The sequence below is a fragment of the Dermacentor silvarum genome, chromosome 3, assembly GCF_013339745.2.
Source record: "Dermacentor silvarum isolate Dsil-2018 chromosome 3, BIME_Dsil_1.4, whole genome shotgun sequence".
Lineage (NCBI taxonomy): Eukaryota > Metazoa > Arthropoda > Arachnida > Ixodida > Ixodidae > Dermacentor > Dermacentor silvarum.
In genome coordinates this window covers 162,630,469-162,651,212 of record NC_051156.1, presented here as the reverse complement: position 1 = coordinate 162,651,212, position 20,744 = coordinate 162,630,469, and the positions used below count along the sequence as shown (strand labels likewise).

The 20,744-nt window shown below is 46.8% G+C and overlaps 1 protein-coding gene and 1 long non-coding RNA gene across 3 annotated transcripts in view; one reads left to right on the top strand and one right to left on the bottom strand.

The window, feature by feature from the left end:
• LOC125944046 (uncharacterized) overlaps window positions 1–20,744 on the top strand; it is a 263,153-nt gene that overhangs the window by 99,666 nt on the left and 142,743 nt on the right. The window lies entirely within an intron of this gene.
• Window positions 3,868–20,744, bottom strand: part of LOC125944041 (evasin P1126-like) — a 170,541-nt gene continuing 153,664 nt past the window's right edge. For both annotated transcript variants that reach the window (XM_049663783.1, XM_049663785.1), the window contains exon 3: window positions 3,868–4,067. In XM_049663783.1, coding sequence (XP_049519740.1) covers window positions 3,903–4,067 — 165 coding nt within the window. In that variant the 3' untranslated portion in view covers window positions 3,868–3,902. The remainder of the gene's footprint in view (window positions 4,068–20,744) is intronic.

Genomic DNA, 20,744 nt, shown 5'->3' with positions numbered 1-20,744 from the left:
TTAATTATCTCAACCACTTCAAAGTGCGCCTAAAATTTCCAAGATGACATAGTTTTTGTTTTCATAAAATTGTGGATTTTGAGCGCTTCTTTTAGCACCAACAGCTTTGCTGTTATATACATGAATGTACATCTGCACATTAAGCACAAACTAGGCCTAATGTACATGGAAACTGGCTGCGAAGCTTTCATAGAAGCCCACATGTCCATAAGTTGGCGCCGTGTTGCAACCGTTACAATCAGTGTGTAGGGGTGACAACTTCTTTCATACGAAAATACAGAAAAAAAGCATGACGTCACGCCTGGAACAGGTATCAACATCGTGATGTTATACTCCTTGGCCCGAATGCTCAAATCGGTTTTGAGTTTATAGCACGAAGACTAGAAAACTAGAAGCAGGCGACACAGACGAAGATTATAAGCAAGCAGAACGAGCTCTAGAAACCAGAAATAAATTGCCTGTACCATCTCGCCCAATTTTCCATTCTCTTGCTTAAATTGGTTTATTGAAGCGATATTTTTTTTCTTTCCAAAACTGTACCGCGTCCCAGCTTATGAACTAGGCCATCCTTAAACCTGCTTCTCAACGTTCCTTTGAATGTGAGAGGATATGACGGGGATGAATGACAGCTTCAGATAGGTTTCACTAGCGACCTCACTCCTATTCGCTAGTATTATGCACCCAACATACACAAAACGAAATACTTATCGCGAAATGGACTAACGATGTAGTATCGTCAAGACAAAGACAATATACAACAATCTACGCGAAATTTATTAAGACTCTTGAAGCACCCATAACTACCTGCGACACTGTGTAAGCTTTTCAACACTTATCAGAAAAGACCACGTCGCATCGTACTATAATTCAGAAAGCATTTTAACCTACGAGTTTTGCTGAGTTTAGTAACCACTAAACTTGTGTGAGGGAGAATGAACAAGCACAACACAGCATTTCTTCACGTAGCGCTCCGCTTTCGTCATCACGTGGTATACAGCGCTTCGGATGCCGCCCCGTCTAGATGCACCACACCGGAGCGTCTCCAGTCGCACCTTCGTTTGCCCACAAAAGCCTTGCACTAGCCTAGATGAAATCGGGGCTGAGCTGCATGCCGTGCTTTGAAGAATCACGCAAATAAATAAATCTGATGTCCAAAACCATTGCGCTGAAGCGAGCTACAGCATTCTGCACGATACAAACGTTGTTGTGATGAGTGAAAGAAAACGACACCAACGATGACAAAGTGTGCACGGGTTCTTTCACCACCAGGGCACTGCGGATTATATTTCAATGAAATGGCCGATTCATTAGTGCGAGCATCCCTCAATGAACCGATAATATCGGTCCTTCCAGTGGTGGCACAAATAACCGTGATTCGTAACCGCGATTCAATTCGTAGAGATATCATTGAAACAATAACATCATCAAATGAACTTCAGCACCTAAAATTTCCGTGGAAAATGCATTGGTGTCCATCACGACAATCAGAACTAATAATCACAAAATTGCGCGGCCGTGTCCCAACATTGAACCTATATTTACACAGGGCTGGTCTGGCGACATCACCGCTGTGTCAATTCTGTGTAGAAATAGAAACCGTAGAACACAATTTTTTAATATGTCGTCGGTATAAATTACAAAGAAAAAGACTTCTTGAAATTCTGCTTGCCGAATTAGGGCTAAATTTAGCATAAGAAACAGTACTCACTTTCGGTGCCTCGGTATTTGGCTTTAGCCACAGGGACGTATTTGATGCCGTTTGTAGTTTCATTCAGTCAACACGACGAAAAAAAATTTTAAATCCCTACTTTTTCAATTCTCTGAGAAATTTCAGTTTTTAAAGCATGTCAATAATATATAAATTGAGCAGTTTAGGAAAATTAATCTGTCTGTGCTGATTAATAAACTGCACAGTAACTGTAGTTTCAGAAACCGTATCTAAAAGTTCAGGTGCCGAATTCTAGGCCGATCTCCCGGAGGAGGTACAAGCCATGTGTTGAGGATGTCATCGTCATCATCATCATCATCACCTTTTGCCATTGGGCCCACGTATGTGAGTGATCTCACCAAATCAACAGGTACGTCGTGCCACGATTGGGCCACGTATGGCAAGCCCGTGACGAAATGCTTCGTGGTGAGAGACGCGGCTGGTCAGCCGGAGACGGAAGACAGCAGGCCGAAGTGTCGGCGCAGGCGATCAAGGCTCCAGGGTGCACGGCCGTCCATGGAGCTGCCGCAGCCCGGCCGCTGCCCTTGGCCATTACATTCGCCAGCTAGAGATCTGCAGCTTGGAGCGTGGGTCGGCCTGCTGTGCAACATCTTGCGGCGAGTATTGCGGATCGCGGGCAAAGCGTCTCCTCGGTCAGTTGTTCAGCGGAGCACCGTTTATGTCCTTGCTAATGGCCGCATACGCACCGAGAACAGCGGTTCGCGCGCAAGCTGTCCGCTTGGCAGGCTGACCTTTCCTGCAACGTGCACTGCGGCTCGGATGCAGGCTGACTGCTGAGCGGTCGTGGCGGCTTTGGCAACAGCCATCTTCTTCCCACCGTACCGTGAGCTGTGCTGAACTCTGTGTTTCTCGGACTAATACCAGCTTTAGTTCTTCTTGTAGTGGTAGAACGCCCGCCTCGGCTGCGGGAGGCTGTGGGTTTGATTCCCACCGCCGCCGGGCACCCACTGGTTCAAAAGGGTACAAGCGTTACCCCGGCCTGGCGTTCGGCTTCCTTCAGGGGTGATACGCTTGGGAAAGGAGCCTGCGCCCTGAATTCCCGTCGAAACCAACGTGAGCACTTTGGTTTGGCGTGTTATGCGTGTCATGTCATATGCCGTAAGGTTCTGTGTGGTTGTAGTTTGGTTTTTGTAGTTTTTATCAATGTAGTTTGGGTCTTTCAACATGAGTTCAACTGCTTTTCTTGCATCCTTACCTCATAGCGCGGCCCGACAACCAAGTGTGACGAAAGCCTCGTAATTTCTTTACATTTGTACATAGGCTTGCACGACTCTGCGATTTGTAATGGCAGCAGCGTTAGTCGGTAGGCTCTGTAGAGGTGAACCAATAAATCTTGAATAATAAAACAACCGCACATCACCATTTGCTTAGGACGCTGAAATTACCTGAAGTGAATAGTAATTTTCTTGAATGTATCGTGAATAAAATATAACTTTTTAATGGAAGGCTTTTTCGTTTCGTTCGTGCCCACCCCTCGACTATATATAGCCACGTTTCAGTCGTTCTCCGTCATGTATAGGCACTGGTTTTTGGACCGCCTTTAATGCTAACATTCGTGACCGATATAAATCGTCATTGGTTGTATTCTGACGCATGCAGTCGCTGGCGTAGGGACGTGTGTTCCATATCACAAAAATAACGCGGCCCTTGGCAGAAGTGGGTGTGGACGTGCGCTTAGACAGCGGGAGGACCATGAGGCGATGCAGCGAATAACAAATACAAGTGTATGAAAGCGCAAATAAACCGATATGCAAAATAAGTGACAAGTTTGACTGATGAATTTGACTAAAAACACACATGCGCCTTCGTATGAGTGGGCAATTAGGGTTAACAAGCGGCAAGTGCGTCCCCACGAGATTACCACTGAGGTTTCCTTGGCGCTTCATTCTACAGTTTTCAGTGACGATGTGTTACGCAACGTCATATGGCATTAGCTCCCCATTAGGAGCAACGCACGAGTTTTACCTAGTTCATGTCCCGTGGTTGAGTGTATCGCACAACAAAAATATATAAGGCGACAGACAAGGAACCACTCGAGCTCCATTATAACACCTCTATGTGCCGCACACATTTTCCTGTAGAACGTCTTTGTAAAACTTCCGGAGCTAAGCGAAATCCACTATTTGGCTTTTGTGAACTGTATTGGATGAGAACGAGTTCTTTATTTATCTTTCTAGTCGTATCGTGGCGCCGCCGCCTGTAAACTCTCGTTTGAAGGCAAATCGTAATAATCCGGTGCGTTCCAGTCCACGCTGTAACAATATCCTTCAGTAGCGTTGTCCACAAGTACGCAGATGCAGCCCTTCATTGAACAGGTCACATTCATTGACGGATTGCACTGGAAAAAAATTAGTAGAAGGTAAGTTGACATTAGCATTTATAGTCATTTCTACATGAGTTACTAATAGATATCGCGTGTATATTTTTAATTTATTCTACAACGTACTCTGAATTATTCATTCGTTTTTTTTTATTGCACAATTTATTCATCTGCCTTCACATGGTCATGCTGAATATGTGATATGAAAAATATGTTTTCTCTTAGTTCAAGCCCCGTTCTTGAAACGTGAAACATGCACTGCAAACCTTTACTTTTTGCGTCTATCGCAGCCGGCTATTGAATTGGAGATCGTAACGAGCCAGATGTTTTTCCCTAAGCCGTCTGTGATGGCGCACTGCCCACAAATTTTAATGATACGCTTCTTTGCTGATTAACTGGTAACACTCTGCTCTCACATTTCATCATCAAAAGTTGATGTAGGCGATCCTAATGTATTTTACCGCCCTTGGACCAAAGGCCCTTTACAGAAGAGGATATAAGGAACGTATATACACAAGCGTCTGCGATTTCTCAAGCGACAAAAGCACTTCTGCACTTACATAGGTGCACCAGTCTTAATGACCATTTGTGATAAATTGAGCAATGAAAACTTCATTGCATGTGTGTCCGTACACACTCTGAACTTCTCCACGTTCTTTTTTTTTTTAACACGAAAGTGTTTTATGCCGGGGTCCACCAAGACTTCACTGACGTATTTCCGTCACGGAAATACGTCACACGAACATACACGAACATAATACAAAGAAAGAAACCAGAAGAAAAAGCTCCACAAACATGCAAAATTTGGAAATCGAACCCACGACCTCTCGGTCCGCGACGATAGATCGCCGAGCGTTTAACCCATTGCGCCACAAACGCATTTGCAGAGAGCTACACGAAGCGCCTTATATATCTAACACTCCTCCGTGTACCCGCGCTCTTGCTCGGGGCGGTGCCGCCGCCTACGAGCAGAAAAGAGAAGTACTGCATTATGACACTAACGCGCACCGACAGTGAACGCTTCGGTGGTCTCAGCACTACGACGCCTCGATGCCAGCATTCGAAGGGACGCTGGCATCAAGAAGCACTACCAACGCGTTCTCGCAGAAGCACTACTAGGTGGCGTTCACCGTACTCAGCACAGCGGAGCGTGGCCTCCGCAATTAGCTCTGAAAATGTTTCTGAAGTTGATCGCGGAGGCTGCAATTACGACGCGCTGTACGCGCTGATTTGACTCGGTGACGATTCAGTTACGTGCTTTGTCTTGCGCGTTGTATTAGTGTGTCAGTTACGTGCTTCGTCTTTCGCGTTGTGCTAGCGTGTGCAGCGTAGTGCAGCTTCCATATGCACGACGGTTGCTCATGGTCATCGACGTTGGTAGTCGTGATGGAGGAGACGTGCCACCAGGCGTCAGCGTGGGTGCATCAAAGCCTAAGGGCGCTTTAGCCACAAAACACCAATAGACATTATATATCAATGTGCAATAAACATTACACTACTTCTGTGAAGACACGTTTCACTTTCGTGTTCTATACCGATTCCTATATAAGAGGGATCAACCACATTTTTTTATTCTTCAGTCCCCTTTTTCTCTTCCACAGAGCGATCGAGGTAGCCAATTGGGCTCAGCGTAGCCAACTTCCATTACTTTTACTTTCTTCCTTCCTCTTTGTTTAATGTGTACGTGAGACGCTCTTATGAATTTATTTTCTGATAGACCATCAGATAGTTGTTGGTCCCTGGTCGGGAACAGAGCTGATCAGACTGCTGGCAGCTTTTCCCTGCGGCAACTCTCCATACAGGATTTCGTGCGGCGCCTTCCTAGTGGAAGTTTGTAGCGCAATGTTATTAAGAAAATTAGCGCTTTATTAATCCTCGTCCCATTCAGATTATCGAGGCATAATGTTCCGTATCGGAACGCGCTGGCTGCGGCTTAATTTCAATAGAAGCGAAATATAAAAATACCCTGGCATGCTTAGCTTTCGGAGCACGTTAGAGAACCCCAGGTGACCAAAATTAAGCCGCAGTTCGCCACTATGACGTGCCTGATCATCAAGTCGTGGTTACGCCAAGTTTAAACACCAACACTTCTTTTAGTCAATTTTGTCATGAAAAGTGCCTGCGGGCGTGAGGGATAGGGTTTTGCCTTTCCGTGAGGCCAGTCGCCTGCGGATAGAACGTACGCCGATTAACGGGAGTATTGCGCGCCAATTCGGCTGAGGCATGCTGTCAGTTCACGGCTGTGGCATGTAGCCACCCGATGTGCTACTTTCTTGTAAAGGTCATGCCTGCGCACTACTTTACACTCGTAGACCGCGATTAGGTGACCAGTGGTGAGATACTGCTGGCCAGATGCTTCGACGTAATTTGCCCGGTAATCTGTGGCCACTATAAAATGTGGCGTTTTCCGACCTTCTTAGTAGGCATATGTCTCATACATAGTCAAGTAAACCTGCGCGAAAATTACATTCGGGGCTGCGATGCGTTTTAGCAAACCAGGTAGATGTCCAGGTAGCCGCCTGTATTGTTGACGAATTTCACAACTTAAAAAAGCGGACGCGTCTTGGAGCTGAGCGCCGCAGCAGTGCCCTTCTCAGAAATGTTGCCAACGAACTAAATCTGCCGCGTAATGGACCATCCCTGTCATAAATGTTACGCCCGAGCTTTCTTCAAGATGGCTCCGACATTAACGTCCTTGCCTGACATGCCAATCCATATCATGCCCTACAAAATTTCATAACATGGCTTTGTCAACCAGCTTACCGTTGTTACAAAAGGTCGTATGTTCTGAGAGGATCGCCGCAAGGTGGCATTTATTGCTGGCCTTAGCCAATACACGTCCTCTTGAGGCGATGCAACCGGTGGGTTAGGAAATAATATTAGAGCGCGTACGGTTCGTTTACGATGTGTTTGAAAGCACAATTGCTGCGACGTGCAAACGGGCAGCCAGTTAGATGATATTGTCCATATTTCGCGGTATTTTTCCAACACGCGAAGAAATAAACCAGGCAAAACATCGCGAGCCAGAATTGAAACTAGACTTTTCGAGTTTCTTCTAGAAACTAATAATTTCAGATCTCCTGTAAATATAGTAATTAAAAAGAATCATCCCATCATTGCAGATCAATGATTTATGAACAACCCAAAAAGTACAGGAGGCCTCAGTTGGTTCCTGCTAGCTGCTAACAACATACAGGTGGTTTCATCCTCATTTGGATATATATATATATATAGACAGATACATAGGTAGATCGATAGATATACAAACGGTGAAGTAGACGCGCGTATGCAGCGGTTTATTGACGTTTCGGCCGGGGTCCGGCCGGCAGAATCAGTTTCCGATTAAGGTCGGACCCCGGCTGAAACGTCAATAAACCGCTTCATAGATGCGTTTACTTCGCTGTGGATATTTACCCTGACAAAGGGGAAATTACATGTACTTACTAATTGCATTAAAGAAATGATACATTAATGAAAATGAAAATTGAGGTTTGTGAGTGGTGGCGCTGGTTAACACTCCGAGGGTTAATTCTAGTAGTAAGACAGAAATACACCAGAAAGTGGATGGGAAAACGGCTCCGCGGTAGCTCAATGGTCGAGCACCACACGCGTAATGCGAAGACGTGGAATCGTTCCCCACCTGCGGACAGTTGCTTTTTAATCCGTTTTCATTTCCATTAATTTATCACTTCTTGATTTCAAATAGTAAGTATACAAGTAATTTCCCCTCTGTTGGCCGTGGTGCCGTTGTTTGTTGGCTACGTATGATATGAATAATAAATATCGTGCCCCTCGGTTCCCTTTCTTCTTGTTCATATATATATATATATATATATATATATATATATTCTGAGTTGTATCTCAAACATTTTTTTTATTTTCTGTGACAGCTACTGTTGGTCTACTTTTTCGAGTGCATTATACTTGAGGCGCAAATTGCCTACATAGAAAATGATTGCCTTGTCCGACTGAATATTTAAAAGCGTTAGCTAGCTAAATAACATATTGACATTATGCAACGTATTGCAAATACGAAATTGAAGCCCAGCTGAAGTGATGTCATGTTTGCTTAGCATACATTGTAAAACTAGCCGCACTTTCGTAATATCCACCGTCGAAATATTCAAAATATGCTACAAAAGACACCGGAATTCCAGTTAATGGCTTCAAAATGGTAAAAGTTGCGCGTTATCAAGAAAATGCACGCATTCTGTAGGGAATTTTGAAGACCGATATTTCGAATGTGGCGCTTGTCTGAATATTTTGGGGGAACATACATCACTACTCTACTGCTCGGCTTAAAATTTGAATATCAAGATGTGTCCTGAAGTAAATAATTAGCCAGCCGATTGTTCAATATTTATAAGTAGCCACCTGGAAAGTGCGAATTATCATGGAAGCAATGCCTTTCTCCACACGAAATTTCGCAATAAGATAGAAACAATTTTCTTAAAATTTCAAACAAACTCGAAGCATGAGAACTTCCATAGGGTAGTATTACGTCTTTAGATTAGTCAAAGTTAATTTTAAGGTGAAGGTGTTTGTTTAGTTTCAGTACAAGCAGTGAGTTCAGTATGTACTGAGCAGACTTACCGTCTTATTACAGCTGTGGACCATCATAACCATCTCTTTGGTTGGGCTCGTGTTGGACGGGGTGTCTGGTCTGCTGAATCCAACAAACCTGCACGATTTCAGAACATATTCCATCAGTTATATAAACTAATAGCATGTTAAAGTGACACTATTTGACCGTGCAGTTGAAATACTAGCATAAAGAGCGTTTTTTTTTTTTGTGTGTGTGTGTGTGTGTGTGTGTGTGTGTGTGTGTGTGTGTGTGTGTGTGTGTGTGTGTGTGTGTGTGTGTGTGTGTGTGTGTGTGTGTGTGTGTGTGTGTGTGTGTGTGTGTGTGTGTGTGTGTGTGTGTGTGTGTGTGTGTGTGTGTGTGTGTGTGTGTGTGTGTGTGTGTGTGAAACTTGTTGCGAACCTTCCTAAGTTTCTCTGTATTCAAGTCTAGGCACCGAGTCGCCATTTAGTCATACGCGTATACCACCTCTCGGAGGCTATAGCGAATTCTCTACCCAAGTATTTATGATATCGTTACGCGTGTAATGAGCAAACGGCGAAGTTGCTGGACAGTTCGAATGAGACAATAACTTTGTAAGGATGATTCAGCGGGGTATCCCTTAACCTAGCTCGTCTTAACAATCTTGCCTAACCTTAACTTCTTTATCTTGCGTGTAAATGTATCTCTCATCTTGCTATCGTCTTCGTCACACTTAGGTGAAGGTGCGGGGAAAACAGAACTTACGAGGGCACTCCGCACCGGTGGTCGATTCGCTTGCTGCTCCGCACTATAAAAAGGTACGGAAGCTGCACCACCGCGTGTCCCTTTAGCAAATGAGCTATCACACCTGAGGACTTTTGGCACATTCTGTGATTCCACTAACACAAATGCTTAGGCCTGACTGGTAGATAGATTATGTTATGACCCACGTCATTCTGAGGACCAAAAACTGCTGGAAACCTGCCGTGTTGATTGGAAATTTGGTTATATATATCAAAGCCACGTAATGCAAAGGTATGGTTTCGCGAGCACGACCAATATGATCGTGCGCTGAGAGTCACATAAAAAAACGGCGTGCATTTTTACAGAAGCCCGTTATAAGGAAAATTACCAGTCAACCATCAGTTAGTGTAGTGGACGCAAACGTACATAGAAGCTTACGGCGGCTACGTATCATATGTGTTACAGCTGTCCCACAGCGCTGATGCCGAGCTGGTGAGGTGTCGGACATACATAGGCCACGCCTTTGTTGTGCTGTGCAATGCTTCTTCGAGACTACTTCGTTTACAGGTTTGCCCGTATTCCCAATGCTGTTGTATTCTCCTCAGGCAAATCGCTACTGACAACACCGCCACCTGTTTGTCGGATCATGCCAGCGGGATCATTCGCTGCGAACGTGACCCCCACCAAGGGCCAAACCGGTTTAGTCGACGCTCATCATCACTGCTTTCGTCATGAAATTGCCCAGCAGGAACTCGCGAACGCTTACACTCTACAGGGTGTTTCATTTTAGCTGCACCAGATTTTTAAAAATTGCCTGTGGCAGATAGCACAGTTCTAATCCTGGATCGCAACTACTCGATGAGGCGGTCATTACTTCCACGAGAAATCAAAAGGACTAATTGAACAATTAACAAAATTACGAGAATTAACATTTTAATTATATTATTTCACGGTACATCTTTAAATCTAAGAATTATTGCCGCTGAGTTCACAAGGCGTATCCACTTGGAATGAATTCTCAGGACCGAACCAGTTTCGAGATATTGATTTCCAAAGTGTCCGACGAAATGCCTGGCGTTCTAGTTCACTTTGTGCTTCAATGCATAAAACAAACAACGTTTTCCTCAAAAAGTTAACTGGAACGCCTATGCATTTCGTCGTACACTTTGAAAATTAATATCTTCAAACTGGATCAGTCCTGAGAATTAGTTCCAAGTGGATACGCCTTGCGAACTCAAAGGCTATAATTCGTGGATTGAAAGATGTGCCGTAAAATCATTAATTAAAACGTTCATTCACGTAATTATGTTAATTATTCAATTAGGCATCTTGATTTCTCGTAGAAGTAACGGCCGCCTCATCGCGTAGTTGAGATCAAGGAGTATAATTGTGCTATCTGCCACGGGCAATTTAAAAAGATTGGTGTAGCTAAAATGAAACACCCTGTATATTGTTTGCCTATATGCACCGTGCTGAGCGCTAGGCTGAGTGGTTTCCGGTCTTGCACCTGGATCTTCCAAAAGTATCGAAGGCCTTTGATCTCGCTGTGGAACTACGCATTTGCATGGATCGATAGATAGATGTTATGAGTGACCCCTTTTTGACAGGTTGGGGGCTTGCGCCAGCAAGCTCTTGGTATTATATTGCTTAATGTCCTATCAATCTATCAAGCACTCCTTAAAGAGGGTTAACCAGCGAAGCTGTAACGTGAGGCCCTGGTGTTTTTCACTGAGTTAATCCCCACGGTTCATTAAAGTCTTTCTCAAATATTGGTTACGTCTTTTCGTTTCTTAATGTGGTTAAACACACGTTCGGCTGCGATGAAGAGAACTACGTCACTGAAGGTATGCCCGCGGTCCGCCGTTGTCGCTTACGTTCGCTGTCCCGAATTTGCTCAGCAGTTTGGTCAGCAGCATTAGCCCACCACTGCTTCTTGAGATTCTTGTAAATTAAATTGGTTCAAAATTAAATGTGTTCGTTGCGGTAAGACAATGAATGGCTCATACCCCGTTAATCAATGGCTCATACACCTGTAAACGCGGCCTCTCCATTACGACGACAGAAGAGAAGAGGGGGAACGCAGTCAGCTGTGGAAGAAGACGACAACGACGAACGCGGGAGCAGTGGCAAGAGCGCGCGCCGAGCACGAGCGCAACCCGAGGGGCGTCAATGAGCCATCTGCGGAAGTAGACAACGACGACGCTTGAGCCAATGCTGATGATGATAGCTTTCTGTGGACAGGCGACTAACATACGCTTTTTTTCGTTTTGCCTGGCAATATCAAGCTTCGCCGGTAGATCCCACGCTTTGAGGGAATCGATGTTTTGCGAAGCAGTGTGCTGGAGCCTACCAAGTTGACGAAATGCCCTTGAGAGCACCAAGACGTAGGCGGCCGTGTCATGACCTACATGACTCGCATTTTACGATATTTATGTCATAACCCATCATTTATGTTTTCCATACACTCTCGTCATACTACGCCAATTTCGGCACCAAGATAACGAAACGACCTTGAGGCCACCAAGACGTAGGAGGATGTTTCCTGACCTACATAGCACGCATGTAATGACATTTTTGTCATGACGTATCATTTATGTTCGTCATACACTCTTGTCGTACTATGCCAGTTTTGGTACATATCAAATTAACGAAACGATCATGAGGCGGCTGTTTCATGGCCCACATGACACGCCTTTCGTAATATTCTTGTCATGACCAATCATTTATGCTCGTTACACTCTTCCCACTCTATACTAATTCTGGTGCATACCAAGTTAACGGAAATACCGCGAGAGCACCAAGACGTATGCGGCCAGATCTCTACATCATAGAGTTTCATATTACTATAACTAGAGGGCAATGTGGCGCTGCGATCGTTCAACTATCATGGGAATGATGGGAAGTACAGGCTACGGATTGGTATTCTGTTGACTGGCGAACTAGTCTACAGGTATTTTTTTGTCAGTTTTGGTTTCGCTAGTTTTGCTCCAAGCGCAGTTGCTACAATCCGCAGTGGGGCAGTGCGGCGCAAAACTCTTGAGCTCTCTGTATTTGTTTGGTCGCTCGAAGTAGCGATAGGGTTCTTTATTCTATGGCGATAGCGTGCTGAGCTAGCGGCTGGAACGATGCTTGTGTCGCGGCGTGTTGACGAAGCCCTGACGAGAAAGCGACTGCTGACTGCTTGCATAAAGCATTTTGTTTGCTACATAGTTGCTCTTCTACTGGCTTGACAATCAAATTTGATTGCGGGCTTCATTGCACATTACTCGTTTATGTGTTCATTGAAATGGTTGTTTCAGGACATTTGAGAACACAAACTTACTTGTGGTAGGAAAGGTTGCTGCTTCCTGGCTGTAGTCTGCTGTCGCAAAACGGGTAAGCGCAAAGCCACGACATAACAGTTGCTGGCGCGCACTTCAGAAGAAGTGGTACGTCAACATAAAATATAGTGAAGCATGCTCGTAAGAGGCCACAAGCGTCCAAGATAGCACTGCAGCAGATGTGTTTAAAAGTACTCGAAGACGTTCATCAATCGTGACAGCCGATGCAGCCTTTCGAAAGAGCGAGAGAGTTCGCAAGTGCGTCTGCGCAGACGCAAGTGCGTCTGCGAGAAAAGTTCACTTTCCCCGCGTTCGCAGCGAGCAGGCGTCGTAGCAGACGACACTTGTAACATTTCTCTCAAAGGCGCAACACTTTTCTCATAATAGAAAATTTTTATTCCCACAAATATTTGATGAGTATTTTTTATATAAGCCCATGCACGGTTGTTATTGCTGTTGTGAAAGTAAATAAATAATTATTCAATGGCCCTAAATCAGGCAGAACGATGCATACCCTGGTGGTAAACCATGCTTCAATCTCAAAGTCATACAAACTTTATTCAATGTATTATGCATTATATAAAACACAACATAAATAAAATTAATTTTTGCACGAAAATGTTTTAATACAGCTTCGTTTACTGCGCCGCATGCAAACGCCACCAGTTTCAAGACAGAAGTCAATCCGAAGCCTGTACTTCCCATCATTCCCATGTAGGTTGAGGCGACGTTCAGGAGAACCCCCGTAGACACTAGCGCCACTTTTCCCTCTAGGTTTTTTATTTAGAAACTCTATGCTCTCCATAGATACTCTCGAAGTGGCAAATGTTCGCCAAGAAATGCTTCGCATTTAATATACCGATGACCGGCTTTGTTCTAGATGGCATTTGGCAAGGAAAGAGCAAACGGTATATAAATATCCTCACTGCAACATGCAGACACCTTCAAGAGATAATTTCCCTTATTAAAGGGAAGCTTTCCTTACATTCTTTCTTCCTTGGAGTTTGGCGCGGTCACCTTCTACTCGGTCACCTTCCCGCCGGGAGACGGTGTGACGAAAACTGGGCTGATCACGGAGACAGTGTAATCAAAAGTGGGCCAATCTCGGGCCTCCGCGTCTTGCCTTCTTGTTGGGCAGGCATGCCTTCACTATGCTGCAGAACGCGGTGCTGAATGCGAACACTTGACCCGCCGTGGCTTCCTAGTGGCTATGGTGTTGCCCTGCTAAGCACGAGGTCGCATGTTCGAATCCCGGCCTCGGCAGCCGCGTTTCGATTGGGGCGAAATGCAAAAACTGCCGTGTACTCAGATTTAGGCGAATGTAAAAAACCCATGGTGTCAAAATTAATCCGGAGTCCCCCACTACGGCATGCCGCATAATCAGATGGTGGTTTTGGCCCCTAGCCTACAAGTCCCGTGGCCTACAAGTCGGGTCGTTTACACCAAGATGCCGACGGTCTGTCACGTCATCCTGTCGACCCTCCGGATATTTGTGCGATCGACACTCCTGTTCCCTCGCTCTCTGCATTCTCTGACCTCACCACCGAGCAGCGCCGTCACCCCTACATACGTGACGTCATGGACAAGCTCGCGTCTGCGCCGTCCGACCCCTCCCTTCGAATGTTTCTCATCCAGGACGGCACGTTGTATCGGCGCAGTATGCACCCTAGTAGCCCCGAGCTGCTGTTTGTCGTTCCCCGTCATCTGCGTGCCACCACAGTTACACGATGTACCCACGGCTGGTCACCTTGGCGTCTCTCGCACGTACGATCGTGTACGACGCCGATTCTTTTGGCCCGGTCTATACCGATCCGTCTTCCGCTACCTCGCTTCTTGCCAGTTATGTCAGCGCTGGAAATAGCCACCTCTACTCCCTTCTGGTCGCCTTCAACCTATCGACGTGCCATCCGAACCGTTCTTTCGCGTTGGGTTAGACCTGCTTAGACCTTTCCCTATATCTGCTTCTGGCAACAAGTGGATTGCTGGCGCTACCGACTATGCAACTCGGTACGCGATTACCAAAGCTCTTCCGACATCCTGTGCGACCGACGTCGCTGAGTTTCTTTTGCACAACATCATCCTTCATCACGGCGCTCCTCGTCAACTTCTTACAGACCGCGGCCGGTATTTCCTCTCCCGAGTTGTGGACGACCTACTCCGTTCTTGCGCCACCAAGCACAAGCTCACTACTGCCTACCATCCGCAAACGAACGGCTTGACTGAGCGCCTTAATCGCACCATCACCGACATGCTATCAATGTACGTTTCCGATGACTACCGTGACTGGGACAATTCTCTCCCCTTCGTCACATTCGCGTACAATTCCTCGCGTCACGACACAGCCGGTTACTCACCATTTTATCTATTGTACGGCCGCGACCCCGTATTGCCTTTCGACACCGTCCTGCCCATCGCTCAGAATTCTACGTCGGAATACGCCCGAGACGTCATTGGCACAGCCGAACAGGCTCATCGTCGCCTTTCGATTTCGCAGAACAAGCAGAAGATCACATATGACGGTCGCCACCGTCACGCTAATTTCTTTTCCCGGGGACCTTGTCCTTCTATGGTCTCCTAGCCGACGCGTGGGTCTATCAGAAAAGCTAATGTCGCGCTACGCTGGTCCTTACCGGGTCCTCCGACAGGTGACACCTGTAACATACGAAATCTCCCCGGTCACGACTCCCGATTGCTCTGCCCAGCCTCCCCGTGACGTCGTGCATGTTGGCCGCCTCAAACGCTACCAGTCTTCGTCTACATAAGACGCACCCGGACGTTGCTTCCACGCCGGAGGGCCATATGTTACAACGCTGGGAACAAGGTGGAAGAAGATGGGCACGAGCTGGTGTCGGAAGAAAACAACGTTATGGACTTGCCTGCGCCGCCTGTCTCTTGTAATATCAGCTGTAAATAGATTTCACTGCTACTTTCTTCCTTGTGTCTCAATATCTTTGATATGTGAGCTGTGTTCTTCTTTCTTTTCTTTTTTTGCTTTACAACGGTTCCCTTCGGAGGCGTGCAATCATTTGTCGTGAGAGATGGTATTTTTGCAAATTCTACAATTATACGGATAATTTTTTACACGTGGCGACTAGGGTTAAACCTAAGCCAAGTTGAACAATGCACAGAAGCATCTAATTAAAGGCGCCGCTCTGCCACGTAACGGCTTGCCGTCTTTATAACTGGATATCCTTCTTCTTTCTGGGGCTTTACGTGCCAAAACCAGTTCTGATTATAAGGCACTGGAATGACTGATTATGAGGCTCTGAAATTTACGGCAGTGAAGGGCTCCGGAACAATTTTGACCAGCTAGGGTTCTTTAACGTGCATTACAATGCAACCACACAGGCGTTTTCGCATTTCGCCTTCATCGAAACGCGGCCGCCGTGACCGGGATTTGATCTGGCTTTGTCTGTAGGTTTTTTTAACGCGAAAGTGTTTTATGCCGGGTTTCACGACTGATTTCCGGCAACGGATCTAACGTCGTCTCCGGCGCCGCCATACAGAAGCGGTGAAGCGAAGTACTGCATCGTGACGCTAACGAGCGCCGACGGGGAGCGCTTCGGTAGCCACAGCGCAGTGGAGGCTCCAACGCGGTGTAGCCATAAAATAATGAACCAAGTTTAACCTCGTGCATTGAGTTTCATACAATAATTGTACACGAAATAATGATACAATAAAACAATCCTTATTACACTTCACCAATGCCAAGATTCGAACGCAGGACCTCTAGCAGCCACTTGGTGATCCCTACCCTCCGCTACAGCAGTTTGTCAGTATTAAACATACTGACATAGCCTTTAGAGTGACCAGCGCTTTCTAGCGCTGACGACTCTTAATTTGTATAATTAAGATTCTACTGTATTCCACAAATTTGGATTGGGTCATTTTTCAGTAACTGTTCCGAAGGAGTAAATGGTAATGGTCCTGGCATATCTCATAACAAATGTACTACCTAATTCAAAAGGGCTCCTTTATCTTTATCTGTAAAACTGCTTTCCTTTAACAAAGTACCTATGACATATATTTATTAGCAGCAGGTTTCATTTTTACAGAAATACCGGACGTGAGACCACCGTGCCTCAGGAAGAAATAGTTATCCCTTTAATTGGTACACGAAGTCTCGAGAGGAAGCATGAGCATTAAATGGTGCAAAATGTTATCTGCAGTACCTGCTGTGTACTGCAGCCCATCATGTGCGTCTTTCAAGAATGCTTCACTTGAAAAGGGGAATTTATTTACATACTTACCCTTGCAATTGCGTCCATCGGGACAATAGCATACAATTAATAAAAGAATGAAGAAAGAGCCTAGGCCCTTCACATTTAATATAATAAGATTGATATTCACCCTGAAAAAACGTCTTCCCAGCAATGCATTTCTGTTTAAAAGTGAAGACGACTTTAGGGCGATCGGTGTAAGCTTGGTCTTTGTAAGCTGGCTTTCCCACGTTCTGCGTTGTAGTCAATGAAGCCTACTTGCTAGATGCGAACGATGCGATGCGAACGGGAAGTTCTACTCTTAAAGGTGAAGCTTAAGCGTGCTTTAAGCGTCGGGGTATAATGCCAGGTGTTTGCGCCGCGCGCTCTTCGCATGATGGACGCCGCTCGGCGCGAGCGGCATACGCAGAAACATACGCGACAATCACAGAAACAGAGCGACCACAGCTCCACTGTTTCGACAGATTTCACTTCGTGGAACTGGCTGCATTTCTATATAACATCGTATCTTTTAAACTTGAGATTTCGTTAACACTGAGACGTGCTCGCGTAGCTGAAGACACCTCAAGTTCTCTGTTAGATACTTCTAAAAGTTGTCAAAGTTCGCCTATAATGCCATAGAGAAATACGTGTCTGATGGTAGGATCGAACCACTGCCTTCCAAACCGCAGTCCAATGCTCTAACCACTAGGACGCGATCGCACGTATGCTCGTCTCGTGCAAAGTGGTTCGTTGAAATATCTGGCGCGTGTCTCACGGGCCAGTTCTCGTATACTTCTCTCGTCACAGCCAGGGCTTTCTGATGATGTGGTTGATTGCACTACCCTCAAGATCCGTCTATATTTTTTGCAATGACAATTATAACCGACTCTCCAGAGGAATTTCCGCTATCGCCGTGACGTCCCATATAAGACCAAGTGGGACGAAACCGCGGCCACCTGCTGTATGCGGTAGGTGCGAGGGAAAGCTTACAACGGTTAGCCAGAAGCGTGGTGGCTTGATGAGTCGGTGTCTTCTCGCGCGTGCAGCGTGCAAGGGAGGAATGTCGGGAGGGTGCACCATCCTCTCACGTGCGCAAATGGAGGGGGAGGAGGAGCGCAGCGATGTGTATGGTACTAGGAGGGGGGGGGGGCGCAGTGGCGCTTAGTTAGTGGCGGCATTTCCTTTTCTACTGCGGCTCCGGGATTGTTTTAGACCAGTGCGGCCCAGCGCGCGCCCTTGGATGGGCATATATGCGGTGGGCACGGACGGTTGTGCGCGACACGAAGGATAGACTGGTCCTTGGCATCTGCCTATATGGTTTCTTCATGCTGCTCCCCTCGTTCAACTTGAGATTTTGTTGGTGCTCCGGGAGGAAGCTCCGTTTTCCCAGTTTCTGTTAATACTTCCACCATGTTCTTTGTACACGTGCCCAGTGGTTCACTCTTGCGTTTCTCCTCTTCCCTCTCGAGGCCGTGGCCCCGTCTGACTCAGCGCTTCGGGCCTGCTGTTGGGGGCAAACTCATTGCCCTCCACTGCTGAGTGGGCCGGAACCCCGTGTTATATATTCTATTTCTTTCCCCCCTCAGAGGTTCATTGCCTTTGAGCGCCCGAAGCACCAACCGGTAGGACCACCCCAGTCCATACTGGAAGCTTCTATACGCTGTTGTGTGTCTGTAGACCACTTGATCAGCAGGAGATTACTGCGCCATGTATGTACTTGGGAAACCACGAAGCCTGTTACGATCCGCAGGATGTTGTTCGGCTTCATTCCCCTGCGTGTCTGCGCCAACTCTGCGGAGTATGTGAGCATTTGCTCTGTCGTGTGTTTTTGCTTTTTTACCGACGATTCCGCCTTCTTATTTGCTTGTCATCACCAGTCCCAGGATCTTGGCACTGGGGCCCGGCACCCATGCCTTCTTCGTCTAGCACCACTCTAATGTCTTGCTTGACACTTTTCGGTGCCCGCTGCCGGACAACCACCAGTTCTGACTTTAGTGGTGAGCATCTTAGGCCGCAATTCTTGGCATAATTGTCCACCACTTCAGCCGCCGTCTGCAGCGTGTCTTGTATACATCCGGGGGATCCAAGCCTTCGTCGTCCAGCCTGAGGCGTCATCGGCGTTAGAGCGCGTGTCCAATCCTTCAATGATTCGAGCGGCCCTTGGGCAGGTTCAGCCAGTGCCATGTTGAACAACAGGGCGAAAGGACCAAGCCTTGAGGGGTTGCCCTAGTCCCCAACTCGATGAGTGGGGACTACCCCCCCCCCCCCTCTGCTTCTCCCTTTCCAATCTGTTAGAAAGCCCCGTGCGTACTTGTACGTCCTTTCTCCCCAGCTAGTTCCCTGGAGTTTGTCAGGATGCTAACGTGGCAGACGTTGTCAAATGCTCTTGAGGTCAAGTGCCAATATGGCGAGTGCCTCGTGGCCTGTTTCATCACCTCTTCTTCGATCTGTGTGGCACGTCCTGCATACTCAGGTGCTTTCGGAAACCAAAATGGTGTCCGGCATTTGGTTGGTTCCGTCGAAGTGTCTCTTTAGTCTGTTTAACGCCATCCTTTCCATCACCTTGCCCACGCAGCACGTGAAGGAGATTGGTCTCAGATTGTCGCTGTGCGGGGGCGAATCCGTTTTGGAATGGACGTAACCTCTGCCTCCTTCCAGCTGCTGGGAAGTTTGTCGCTCTCCCAGGTCTCATTCATGCGGCTGAGGAACTCTGCTCTCGCTCTGTCGCTCAAGTTACTCAGTAGTCGGTAAGTGATGGCGTCCGGCCCCGTAGCGCTCTTCTGGTCGCTCTCTGCTATGGCAATTCTTAGCTCCTGGCCCGTAAACGGTTTGTCCAATACCTCATTGGGGAGTCTCGGTACGGTCCGGCCACTACTTGCTCTTCTCCGTCTTGATGAATTTATTTTTCATGCCTTCTATTAATTTCTCCACATCTCCATCGTAATTATCGTAAGGTCCGAGCCATATTCTTGTTTGTCTCGCTCTTGCTTGTCACTGGGTCGATGAGGTGCCTAGGGAGTTGCCACGTTTTGCGGGCGGATAGGGTTCCTTGTAGGCCGTCGCAGAGATCGAGCCAGTTTTCTTTACGTAATTCCGCCGCGTAGTCTGTTGCTTTGTCGTTTATTTACCGTATACCCTTGCATAACTTCTTGCTGTGCTCTGCCTTTCCAGCGTTTGGTTAAGCTGCTTCTTGCTTCCCACAGGTGTGCCAGTCTGGCGTCTACACGGAGGTTCGGTGGGTGCTCGCGATCTTTTGCGTGTGTTTTCTACGATTTCGAGCTGCTGTTTGTCCCAGGTCTCGTACGTCTGTATTATTGTGCCTTCTTCTCATCCGTCTCTTCTTTCTCCTTTCTAGCTTATCCCAATTGGCTATCCTCGCTGTGCCAGTCTTCGCCTTGAGGGTTGGGCCTCTGATTGGGATCCTGACTACGTCGTGGTTCGAACAAAAATTCATTCCCACGTTTTGTCATGAGGCGTCCAGAGTCACCATCTGGAGCGAGAGGTACGGCGTGGTGTCCCTGGTCGTGCTCGTGCCCATGCAGGTGGGGGAGTCGGCCTCGATAAGATAGGGACAAGTTGTGCCATTCTATAAAATATGCTAGTTTAATCCCTCTCTTCGCAGAGAACCGGTATCCCCACCTCGTGAGAGGGGTATTTTAATCCACCAGTACGAGCAGCGGCCGGGAGCCTGCCTTGCTCACTGCGTCCTGTATCGCTCCCTCGTTCCCGCAATGTATATTCTATTTTTGGTAGGTCTATAATACATGTTCAGTATAAACACGTTCTCCATGTTTCTATGCCTCGACTGTGCAGCTCCACGAGGGTCTGTTTGCATCCGCGCTGTGCCGTCAGGTGCTGGGTTGGAGCTGTACAATTGCGTACCAAT